Source organism: Falco biarmicus, chromosome 1 (genome assembly GCF_023638135.1).
Source record: "Falco biarmicus isolate bFalBia1 chromosome 1, bFalBia1.pri, whole genome shotgun sequence".
NCBI classification, from domain to species: Eukaryota; Metazoa; Chordata; class Aves; order Falconiformes; family Falconidae; genus Falco; species Falco biarmicus.
Genome location: NC_079288.1, coordinates 82,846,056 through 82,858,440, shown reverse-complemented (window position 1 = coordinate 82,858,440; position 12,385 = coordinate 82,846,056). Strand labels below are relative to the sequence as shown.

Below are 12,385 nucleotides of genomic sequence, written 5' to 3'. Positions count from 1 at the left end.
CGGCCGTGGTACCGCCCGGCCCCGCCCGCCCCCGCCGCCGGGACCGCGTGGTGCCGCCCGTGGCGCAGCGTCTCTGTCAGCAGAAGGGGACGGAGGGACGGCTGGGGGAGGCTCGCTGGTTCACCATGAAGCCACCCAAGGTGGTGCCGTGGCGGCGGCTGGTTGGGGTCTCCTTCGGGATGTACACGGCCGAGGAGGTCAGGTAAGGCTCCGCCGCAGCGGCGGGCTGGCCGCTTCCCCGCCTCGTGAGTGCCATGGAGGACTACAGCTCCCGGCGTGCCCTGCGGCACGGCGCCGGCCAGCCCCAGCGGGCTGTGGGCGCGCGGCCTGCTGGGACACGTAGTGCGGCTGCGCCTCGGCCCTCGGCAGCCGCTGGCACGGCGGCGGCTCGGCATCCCCCGGCTGTCTGGGGGGCTGCTGGACCCTCTGTGGGGGTTCTCGGGCCCCTTGCGTGGCCTGGGGCCGCTGCGGGTCTTGGAGGAGCGGGGAAGGGGGGGATTCCTTGTGTGGGACTGGGGCGGGCTCGGGGAGAGGGTTTGTGAGGAGGCGGGGCGGCGGCCCCGGGCCCCTCCGGAGAGCCCCGCGCTGGCAGTGGAGACGGGGACAGCGTGGCCGTGGCCGTGTGCTGCCGGCGGCAGGGCCTGTGGGGTGCAGCACGAACTCACTCTGTGAGGGTAAAGGCTGTGCCTCTCCTGGGGGACCTCCCCTGCGGGGGTGTGTTGGCTTCCCCCCCCCGCAGTGCCAGCCTGCAGGAGCCCTGCGCTGGTGAGGCAGGGCTTGGTCCTCGGTGGGCACACTGGAAACCTGGCCTGGGATCTGATCCTGAGTGCCTGGCACGGAAGAGACCTTGCAGGTTTCAGCGAGGGGAAAATGCTCAGATATTTTAGCACCAGCATAAGTATCTCGGGGTTGAGGCCTTTGTTGCAGAGGTTGTTTTGCAGCTTTTTCCAGCAGGTTGTGTCTCCTGGAGTTCCAGAGAGCTGTTGGTGTGATGTTAGCACTGTATAGTCAAGTAGATGCAGCTGTCATCGTCTGGGTATTTTTATTGGTTTTAAAATCTCTCCCACTGCTTGAGAGGACACACAGGCAAAATTACTTGACTTCTGAATGAAATGACTTAAGATGTAAAAGAAGTACTTGCTGTGGTGTGATTGTACTCGGACAATGACATTGACAATACAGAAATTCCCACTGCATGCACAAAGTGCCCTCATCAATAAAAAAAATTGTATTTATACGAAATGTCAATGCTGTTTGTACTGTTCAAGTGCCTGTCATGTGGTTGTTTGCTGCCACTGGTTTTTGTTCTTTTCTTTCAACTTCAGGAAACTGAGTGTAAAAGCCATAACAAATCCTCAGTATTTGGATAATGTGGGGAATCCAGCCATTAATGGACTGTACGATCTGGCTTTGGGACCTCCAGACTCCAGAGAAGTTTGTGCAACTTGCATGCAGAACTTCAGCAACTGCCCTGGTCATTTTGGCCATATAGAACTGCCTTTGACTGTCTACAACCCTCTGTTTTTTGATGTATGTATGCTTAATTATTGTCTTGCTGGTGAAATGGGTGATGGCACTCAAGCTGTCGTACAGTTTAAAGGTGCCGAGGTCTGCTTTTGCTGTCAGTTTAAGTGTAATAACAGCAAATGTAGTAAAAAAAGTTTCTTGTGTCATGGTACTTCAATACAAATAGACTCCTTAGATTTTTGCAGAATATACACTTTGTGGTAACAGTTATTTTACTCAGTATTGACTAACAAGAGAGAAGGACTTAGCTGATCGCTAAACTATGTGACCTACTGTAGGGTCTTATGCCTTAGTTAAATGGATGACACAGTAAAAATCATTGTTGCCTTTAAACAACTACCACAGGCTTACATGAACAGCTAGCTACTTTTATCCTAGGTTCTCAAGGTGCTTTCTGGACATTCAGGGCTTATTTTTTCTCGGTATAGCTGTGTTGTACATTCTGGCCAGCAGGTCCTCCTATTCCAGAATAATTTATTCTGGAAAACTGGATCAGTGTGGATAGAACCCAACAACCTATCCAGTAGTATGCTGAGTGGCATGTGTGTGCCAAGTAAGTGAAAGAATATAGCGTTGTAAGTTTGGTGGCAGCAGACAGTTGAAAAATGCTAAGCTATATAGAAATCCATCTGTCTCTGTAATTAAAAAAAAAAAGGTGGCTGTCAACAAGATTTCCTACATCTGGAAGTCTGGCACACGTGCTTCTCATAGCTTTACAGCTGTTGCATGTACATGGTATGTGGGATACCTAAGTTGGGGCAGAGATTTTATTTGGCGTGCATCTTTTGGGACAGCTGTTATAAGCTTGTTTCGAAAGCTACTGGTGGTGGTGGTCAAACTGCACATTTCTCCTAAGTGTTTCATGCAGATGTTTTTTTCAAAGGGTCATCTTTTAAATATAAAATGAATCCTGGCTGTGAGAGTAGGATTTGCCTTATTTTGGTCTTCTGAAAGTTAGGTGCGTAATCTGATTGTACTTTGTAGCTCTTTCTGGACTCTGAGGAGTGGGGCTATTAGCAGGTGAAGATTCATCTAGCCGTAGCAGGAACCTGAGCTGGCATGAATTGTCCTCCTGAGGTGCTGATCAGCCTATTTACAGTAGCTGACTCCTGCATAGCCTATTAATTGAGAACAAAAATGTCACTTTCAGATGACTGAAGTTAGATGAGGTCCATCCCACTTCTAGTAGTGTCTCGGCTTTCAAGTAAAATGCTTGTGTTTGAACGAGGAATAAAATCATGCAGTAGTAACTCCTAGTCTTCAGGCCCCTGGTGCTGTGTGTAGCTAGTGTGGGTTGTGTGCAGAGCTATGCTGAATAATAAAATATCAGAATACCTTTTTATGATGAAAAATAATAAAAAAACCAACCACTGATACTTTCCTGAAGCTTGAGGAGAATGTGGTTGCATGAAGAATCTTGAGGGACACTGGTAATGTATTTGTGCCAGAACATTTCATTTTACTAGGTTGGAGTTTTGGGTACTACATCGTCCTTTACAGGACAAACTGTTAGGAACTGTAATCACAGTGCTATGTGAGAGCAGCCTTGGTACCAGAGTTGCTGTAGATACAACAGGATTTTCCTGTATCTGTTAATGTAATTGGCCTGCAGATAGTTTGTCTACAGATCATGCTTTCCATTTGAGTTTGTAACTGAAAGAAATTTTTTTTTTCAGTCCAATTCTTTATGACTAAATTTAACGATTAGTCTAATTTCTCATTTATAGTAGCACTTTCTTTAAGTTCAGATAAATCTATCTACTTGCAAGCCAGTAAGTCTACTAAGCTAACTTCTCCCCCTCTTTTCTTTCCAGAAATTATACCTTCTAATTCGAGGTTCTTGTTTAAATTGTCACATGCTGACATGTACTCGAGCTGTGGTTCACTTATTGCTAAGTCAGCTCAAGGTTCTGGAGAAAGGGTTGCTTCATGCCGTCCATGATCTTGAAGTCATTTTGAACAGGGCAAGTACTATGTATCTCTCCATTCCTTTTTGAGTTGATAGTGCTGTAACTATGGAGCTATCTCAATTTATTTTATTCTGTTTCGTTTAGTTTTTAGAGCAATGTGCAGATGCCACAGGTTCAGAAATTGAAGAAGAGTTAAATCACCATGTTCAGGAAATACTACAGAGTTATCAAATAAGAGATCAGTGTTCAAATGTAAGTATAATCAGTGCTTCTCCTGAGTTCTTGGGTTTTGTCCTCTTAAAATAGTAATGTGCAAAAGAAAGTCTGTCTTGGACCATGTAGACTCTAGATTTTCTCCTGGAGTTCTGAACTGTATTATGTTTAGAGGTCTTTGTGGGTGAAATGTCTGAAATTAAGCTTAAAAAGATTTTATTTTCTCTTAGTACAGCTACTGGGTTTCTGGAAAATACACTGTGTAGGGAAATGTTTTGATGGTGTAAATACATAAAAATAATTTGACACTGCTTTCAGTACATTACCGACAGATGTTGATGCTTCTTTGTGTGATGCTTTAGCTCTTTTGAGCTGCAGAACATTTCTTGAGAACTCAGGCATCCAGCAAATTTGCAGAATTTCTTCACAGTGAAATTTTTAGTTATGTAATTGAATTCTCATTTCCATTTAAATGCATTTTAATGTACTTAGTTAGTTAAAGGAGAATGTTAGTAAAGAAAATATTTAAAGGTCTAGCATCTTAAAGCAGGTTTGTTTATAAGCCAAGTTTAATTCTTTAATTCCTTGTTTCAAAACTAACCTTAAGGACTTTTTGTGATCTACCTTCTTAAATCGTCATTAGAGAAAAGCTTTAAAATTCAGTACTGACATGAAAAATAAAGACTATTTATGTAATACATTTAAAAAGGAAGATGGTGAGCATTGAGGGGGTTATTTTTCCAGCAAACATGGGAAGATGATGGAAGAACACTATAGATCAAGGCATGAATTAAATCAATACAAGGATGTGTGTGCATTGATAGTAATAATGTTCATGTTGATAGTTAACACTAATTGTGTAGTGTTTAATCAATAATCCTTATCAAATGTTCTGGTTTATTTTTATTTTCATTATTTTTAAGTCTTTTTTTTTTTTCTTGTCTTTTTTTTCTTTGTCAGGTCAAAAATGTATGCGAGTGTAGAAATAAACTGATAGCACAGTTCTGGAAAGCACATACGACTTCCAAGAAATGCCCAAACTGCAAGTAAGTTTAACTACATAAGAAAGTAAATAGCTGGTATAAAGTTAAATACAGTGAGCGTTTGTATTAACTTTTTAACTGCCTTTCCTGGTTTCCTTCTTTTTCCTTTAAGATCTAGGAGATCACTGGTGCGAAAAGAGCATAACAGCAAGCTGACAGTAACCTATACTTCTACAGTATACCATAAGTCAGGAGAGGGAAGCATTCTAAGTGAGCCAGCAGGTAAAATATTTGTCTTCTACTCAGTATGTTTGCACTTACTTTCCTGTATTTAAGGTGCACCAGATTCCTAGCAGTGACTATGCACTTGTGACTCATTTATAAGAAAATAAAATAAAACAGTAAGTTCAGCATTAGGGGAGTACCCAACTCCATTAAATTTCTGTGTTTGCAAGCCTTCTGTGCTTTTGCAGCTTCGAGGTCTGTGTATGTCAGGAAAAGAAGTACAAAAGCATAATCTATGTCAACTGATGTGGTTGAAGGACATTTCATTTTTGGCAGGTAGATGATTTTCTGCTAGATTTGTAAAATAGACTAGATAAAAAATTAACTAGAAAGAAGGTGACCAGCCTTACTTCAGAAAGAAAATCAGGTAATCCTGAGTCTTATGGAAGAATTTTTTTGTAAAGGGGAAAAGACAGAAAAGAAAGCAGATGACTTTTCCCAGGCTTAATTGACCTGGTGTTTGAATCACTTTAAACTTTTTTCCTCTTGTATCCTTGATCCTTTACACACGCAGGTAGAATTAAAGTAGATTTGTGTGTGTGTTATTTAATCCTTTAGAGAAAATTCATATAGCAAGCTTATTCCATTTGCTCATCTGTGATTTGAGTACTAGATTAAATCTCTGGAGTTGTGGCTGAAGAAGCACAACGTGGATGATGGGTTTTAAAGCAGAAAGGTCAGATCTCTGCTTTAACATCCTGTTCATAACATTTAGGTTCCTATTCATGATACATTCAACAAAGGCAGAAAAGTCTGCGTATCCCAGTGTTACTACTTTTGAGTGACAGCTATGATTTCACTGCATTAAATTGTATGATACTGCTTTGAGCTTTTTATTTGAGCCCCTTTAGGTGTGTCCACACTCTGGGACATGTTTTATTATGCTAGTGAAGAATTGAATTGATGTTTCAGTGTGGAAAAATCTGTATTTCTGGCCTTAAGTCAAAAGAAGAGTTCTGAGATCATGAGATAATTGCCTTTCATCAAGTCATGTACTTTGGCTTCCCTGGGACACAAGGAGCTGGCCTACAAGAGAAATGGGAATTGAGACCCAAAATCTCTGGCTTTTTAAATAGCAAACCCATAGGTTTTCTTTCCCTGCCAAAATATGGCTAACCTAGACTCTTAAGTTACAATATAGATGGGTTGCTGACTGTCACTGTTGTCTCATCCGTTTGGGTATTTCATGGGAACCTTGATCTCACTGGTAATGTTTGAATCCCACTTCTGTGTTTCCCAGCTGTAGGTTGACTTGTAATTAGTGTTTTAGTCAGTGGCCGAGATCATTTGAAAAAGGAGTCCAGCTCACCATTAATCAAACAAAGCGTATGCTTTAGATGTTAAAGTTGAGTTGTGTTTCAGTTGGTTACATTGATATCCATTAATCACAGAAATGGCTGGTTTTTCCAATCCTGGGAAGGCTTGCTCTTTTTAATTTCGTATTGCCAAAGCAGGCATTTTAATAATTTTAATGTAGATGTCAGCCAGTGTATTTTGCATGTATTTCCATTTCTTCTCTGAGCTGGAATCCCTTATCATTGTAAGCAAAAAAACTTTCAAAGTAACCTCTTGTGATTATTTTTTTTAACTTTTTTTTTCGCCAGGTATTGATGAAAGCCAATTAGGGAAGAGAGGATACCTGACGCCGATGACTGCCAAGGAATACATACTGGCTTTGTGGAGGAATGAAGGTAATGACTGTTAAAAGCAACATTACTTTGCTTTCTGTTATCCTTTAGTGGACAGGGTCTGCAAATATTCCTGTATGAACTCCTTGTCAGATCTTTGCCTTTTGCCTTGAGGGCTCCTGGCAGCAAGATAGATTTTATGACAGGAGAACTGGTAGCTAGTGAATGCAGTGAGTTGAGTTCAGTAGATAGTTTGATCGGCTCTTCTTAAACTGTGGTTCCCCACAAATCACGATTGTTGTTTACAGAGAATTTGATGCTCATATGGTGCTACACCTAATATTCCCCACAGCTACATTGGTTAAACACTGAGGATGTATTTAGCGATCTTTTCTAAGTTCCCTGTACTCTGAATCTGACTGCATTTGCCAGGAAAAACCAAAGCAGTTTCATGACCAGTCACAGCTAGTAGCTGGAAACTGTTTCTTCCTGCTGTTTTGCTTTTTTCTTTTCCTATACTCTAATTCTATTTAGAGTTGTTTCTAAAATAACATGTATGTGACCAAAAATAACAATGGCAGTTCTTTCTAAAGTATGTCTAAATGTTTTTATTTCAAGCAAGCTTGCTGGTATTTAACTTAGCAGGTTTTTTTGACTTCATTGACCAACTGCATCTGGGGGTTTGAATTCCCAAACAATAGCAGTGATAATGAATTTACATTTTCTATTGTATCTTTTTAGGTTTCTTTTTGCGTTATCTCTTCCCTGGGATGGATCCCCATGAGAGCTTGGAATTCAGTCCAGAGATGTTTTTTTTAGACCTACTTGTGGTTCCACCTTCAAGGTAAAATTTCCGTCAAAAAACTTTTGTAGGAATCACGGGGTTTAGCACAAACTTTTTGCAGGAGTCAGAGATGCAAGCATCTATAGTACAGACAGTGATCTGCTGAAGTATCAGTGGAGTGTTTAAAAAAAAATAATATCACAGCAGTAACTGATGGTAAGCTTTATTATAACTCCAGATGAGTTTGTTAAAGGACTGAAATACTAATTATGAAAAAAAAAAAGTTAGTATTTTAAATCACTGCAGAATATTTTAATTGTATAGTGCTGGTAGATTTTCTTGTTGAGGAATCAGTCCTCTTTTATGACTGTCTGAGTATGATACAGTAATTTTTAAATGCTCGCTGTTAGTTTATAGGGATTATTTTTCATGCGCTGAAGGCTTAGCTTAGAATGTTTGAGATTTATCATGCTACTTTTTGGTGAATTTTATCTTCTAAAGTTACTTTGATCTGCTGTAGGTATCGTCCCATAAATCGTGTTGGAGACCGACTGTTTACAAATGGTCAGACTGTGAACTTGCAGGCTGTCATGAAAGATGCCAAAATGATACGGAAGCTGTTGGTTTTCATGGCAAAACAACAATGTCAGCCAATGAAAATTGCAGAAGAAGAAATCCAAACAGTAAGAGTTGGTGGTTATCTTATTCTTTGTTTTTTGGATATATGGGCTGGGTTCAGGTAGGCTGCTGTTTAAACTGTTCCAGTAACAGTTTTAGCCTGGGCTGTTGGTGTGTGCGCTGTTGGACATGTTCTCCATAGGTTAATTGTCTCCTCCCCCATTTGCCTCTTTCCAGTCACCTGCCTGGTACAAAGGGGAAAAACATTTTCCTCAAACTCCTTTAGTCATGGTTTTTGTATTAGATCACTGTATGTGAGACATGGTGGACTCCAGTTACTGGAGAGTGAAAGATGTACTGCACAAACAGTTCACAGTAAAACTTTCCCCACATCTCATTGAATGAAAAATGATGTGGGGGATAAAAGCCACTTTATCTTCTAAGCCTAGTAGAGCCAACTGTGATCTTGGTTATTTTTGGCCATTGATGTCTAAATGAAATCAAAATATTCACAAGTAACCTTAATTAGTAACAATGCCTGTTTGCTACCGACCAGTTCACATGGTCAAATAGTAGTAAATAATAATGTATGTCACCATGCTTCTTTTCATATTTGTCCATGAGTTGTATTATTGAGAGTTCTTTGATACTGGAGTTAGTTTCAGCTGAATTTGATATACATCTTAAGTGTAAAACATTTTGAAAACATCTGTAGTTACTCAGAATTGAGCCACTAGGTGGAGATATGATCTTAAAATGTTTGACGGGTCAGAAGGTTTATGCGTTTCGGATGCAAGAGGTTTACTGACCTTTAGACTGTGAAATCAAAGTAATGTGGGTGACAAAAGCTCTTGGATTTACATCATTTTTATGTAAGGATAGGACTTCCTAGAGGCACACTGATTTGTAGCATGGACTGACTAACCAGTAACATCTAATTTGGGAAGAGGACTGTCACGAGGAGATGATTGATTAGCAATCATCTTTAAAATCCCACTGGTATATGTAGCTGTGGTATTTGGAGATCTCCCATCCAGACCTGTCTGAGGCACTTGGTTGTAATAATTTGAAAGTTACTTTACATTGTTAATGTAAATGGTTTGTTTGTTTGTTTTTAATTAGTGTCTTTAACATGTTGTGAAATAGTGGCCAATGTTCCATTTGCTATTGTCGTGGTTTAACCCCTGGCCGGCAACCAAGCACCACAAAGCGGCTTGCTCGCTCCCCCCCACCCAGAGGGATGGGAAGGAGGATCGGAAAGGAACGTAAAACTCAAGGGCCTTAAGAACGATTTAATAGGTAAAGCAAAAGCCTCGCATGCAAGCAAGGAAAACAAGGAATTCATTCACCACTTCCCATGGGCAGGCAGGTGTTCAGCCATCCCCAGGGAAGCTGGGCTCCATCACGTGTAACGGTTACTCAGGAAGACAAATGCCATAATGCCAGGTGTCCCCACTTTCCTTCTTCTTCCTCCAGTTTATGTACTCAGCATGACATCATATGGTATGGAATACCTCTTCGGCCAGCTTGGGTTACCTGTCCTGGCTGTGTCCCCTCCCAGTTTCCTGTGCCCCTCAAGCCCTCTGGCTGGCAGGGCCTAAGGAACTGAAAAGTCCTTGATTTAGTATAAACATCACCAGCAACAACTAAGAATATCGGTGTCCTATCAACATTGTTCTCACATCACAGCCAAAACACAGAAGTGAACTACTAAGAGGAAAATTAACTCTATCAAAGCTGAAACCGGGACAGCTATTTAATACTATAATTTCAGCCTAGTAAATAGAAGGTATTTTTTATGAAGTCCAAGTTGCTAATTTCTGTTTCTGTAGGAGACAGGAGACAATGATGACCCTCTGGACCATTCTGTCCTGACGATGATTCCAGGACAAACCATTGCAGATAAGCTGTACAACGCCTGGATTCGTCTTCAGAGCCATGTCAACATTGTATTTGATAGTGACATGGACAAACTAATGACAGAAAAATACCCTGGTATCCGTCAGGTGGGTAGCAGTCTTAGAGACTCTGGACTTTGTGTGTCCAGACATTTAAGAGAAGTTGTTGCAATAAGAAAAAGTGAAGTATTTGTGGTTAGTATGTAGGCGTTTTCATGATACTCATCACAATGTCTGGACATCTGTCTGATGTTGCATGCTTTCACGTTTTAATCATTAACTTCTGTTTTCAAAGCTATTAGAGAAAAAGGAAGGACTGTTCCGCAAGCACATGATGGGAAAGCGTGTGGATTTTGCTGCTCGATCAGTCATTTGCCCCGATATGTACATTGGTACCAATGAGATTGGCATTCCTATGGTAAGAATAAATGAGTGTTTCTTTTTGGTGCAGCTGGGGACTGAACTACACTGTAGCACTTGCAGCTACATAGCAAGCAGTTTAAAATGTAGAGATTTTCCAACTCATCTGTCCTCCTTCCTCCCCAGTGTGTCATTGCTGTGCGTTACTACTATGTGTTAATAAAGAAGAAGCATTGAAGAGCAGGAATTCACCATTATAGTGAACATCACATTTTGGGAAAGCGGATTAAAAAAAAAATATGTGCTTGCTTCCTGGGTTATGAATTGATGCAAATTTTATAAGTGGAACCTGTTTCTCCTGTGGTCTTTGTACAGTGTATCTTATAACAGCTATGGAAGCCTTTAATAAAAGGTCATAATAATGTCACCAACTTCATTCATCCTTGATGATTTTTAACTACACAGATAGGACACCAAGCCTGAATTCGAGCTTTTCATTATATCATTTTTTCTGCTTGCCTATCTGCAAATAGTGGACCTGGTGATAATGCACTTTTTCTCTGTATTTGTTGATTGGTTTGCAGAATTTAAAATCGTGCTTGCCTTTTTATTTAATTGCTAACTGGGGTTTTCTTTTCTACTGCAGTAGAACAGTGTAAAAAGGACATTGTTTCTATTCTTATGGTAGAGGATTTTAAAAAAGAAATGTATTTATTTGGCATGACAGTGGATTGAAGGGGAGATGCATCCAAGAGCTTGAAGTAATTTATCTTTATATTGTATGAGTTATCATTTGACAGTTTTCTCAGTGACTTAGTACTGTTCTAAGCCAAATTTGAACAGCTTTTTATATCTCTCCTCTTTCCCTCCTGTCTAGGTATTTGCTACCAAACTGACTTACCCACAGCCAGTCACTCCCTGGAATGTCAAAGAGCTGAGGCAGGCTGTCATAAATGGCCCAAAGGTTCACCCTGGAGCCTCCATGGTCATTAATGAAGATGGATCTCGCACAGTGTTGAGTGCGAGCAGCCTGACCCAGAGGGAAGCCATAGCTAAGCAGCTCCTCACTCCTTCTTCAGGTGCACCCCAATCAGGACTGAAGATTGTGAGTGTGACCGAGGGATTGTTGGAGCTGTTCTACATCTGTAGTGTTTTTCTTAAACTGCTACTACTACTACTGTCCTTGCTAGTGATTCCAACAGACCTGCTCACAAAGACTCCCAGGGCAGGGTTATCTTGTCTTTTAGTAGATGGCTGAGGAAAAGTTGGGGGGTGTTTGGGAAGCAAAGCTTGATACTTTTTCAAATTCTATAAACTGTTTTTCCATCCTGAATTTTACTCTTCCTTAATATGCAGTGTGTGGCATTCATCTGGCCAAGATGCAGAGTCTGTATTTTACAGCTGACTATTCCTGGGAAATGTTAGCAGTATGGAAGATAAAATACTGCTTTCATCTTATGCTTCTATATCCCCCTGCCTCCCTGTCCTTCTCAGAAAAATCTATCTTTTTTTCGTCTCCTTATGAAATATGAAATAGGTTCTGTATTTTTGGTGGTAGTCCTGGAGGCTGAAATTCAGTATACTTGTAGAGTAGGTACAACACAAGCAGTTGATGTGACGTCTTCCAGAGCGGGATGTCCATGAGGATGTACAAAGTAGAGTCCTCCATTCCGTGTCAGCCATGCTGGCAGTGGCACTGACCGGGAAGGCTGTGTTGTAGTGCTGACTGCTATAACCCGGAGTCCATCTTCCCATCACCATCGTGTTTTACAGATGACAAACCAAGAGACAACCACACTGATATCCACCTGTTTGTACAGGCATTAACACTTGAGAAATGCTTAGTGCTTACACCAGTTGTTTCTTCGTAGCTGCTGGAGGGTTTGAGTTCTCTGTGCTACAGCTTAACCAGCCTTTGAAACTTCTTAACTATCTCCATCCCTTGCAAGAGTGAGAACTTACTATTTAGCTGGTAGGGCAAAAGTTTTGGTGATGAATAGTCTTTTTGATGTCTGTTATGTATATCCTTGTCTCTGTTAGAGACATGGTAGAGATTTAATATTTAAGACTATTTCTGTGATGCCAGTTCTCTCAACCTGTCACAGAGGTAAACAACAGTATTTAGACTGTACAGCTTATCATATTCATGTTGATAATCACTTAAATAGCTATATGGGTG

General features: G+C 41.0%; 1 protein-coding gene across 2 annotated transcripts in view; it reads left to right on the top strand.

Moving 5' to 3' along the window:
- The first annotated feature begins 12 nt into the window (after positions 1-12).
- POLR1A (RNA polymerase I subunit A) overlaps positions 13-12,385 on the top strand; it is a 34,340-nt gene continuing 21,967 nt past the window's right edge. For both annotated transcript variants that reach the window (XM_056341006.1, XM_056340999.1), the window contains exons 1-12: positions 13-202; positions 1,326-1,530; positions 3,342-3,491; positions 3,582-3,689; positions 4,611-4,696; positions 4,806-4,915; positions 6,523-6,609; positions 7,288-7,390; positions 7,851-8,013; positions 9,781-9,954; positions 10,142-10,264; positions 11,084-11,311. In XM_056341006.1, the coding sequence (XP_056196981.1) occupies positions 126-202; positions 1,326-1,530; positions 3,342-3,491; positions 3,582-3,689; positions 4,611-4,696; positions 4,806-4,915; positions 6,523-6,609; positions 7,288-7,390; positions 7,851-8,013; positions 9,781-9,954; positions 10,142-10,264; positions 11,084-11,311 (1,614 nt within the window). In that variant the 5' untranslated portion in view covers positions 13-125. The remainder of the gene's footprint in view (positions 203-1,325; positions 1,531-3,341; positions 3,492-3,581; positions 3,690-4,610; positions 4,697-4,805; positions 4,916-6,522; positions 6,610-7,287; positions 7,391-7,850; positions 8,014-9,780; positions 9,955-10,141; positions 10,265-11,083; positions 11,312-12,385) is intronic.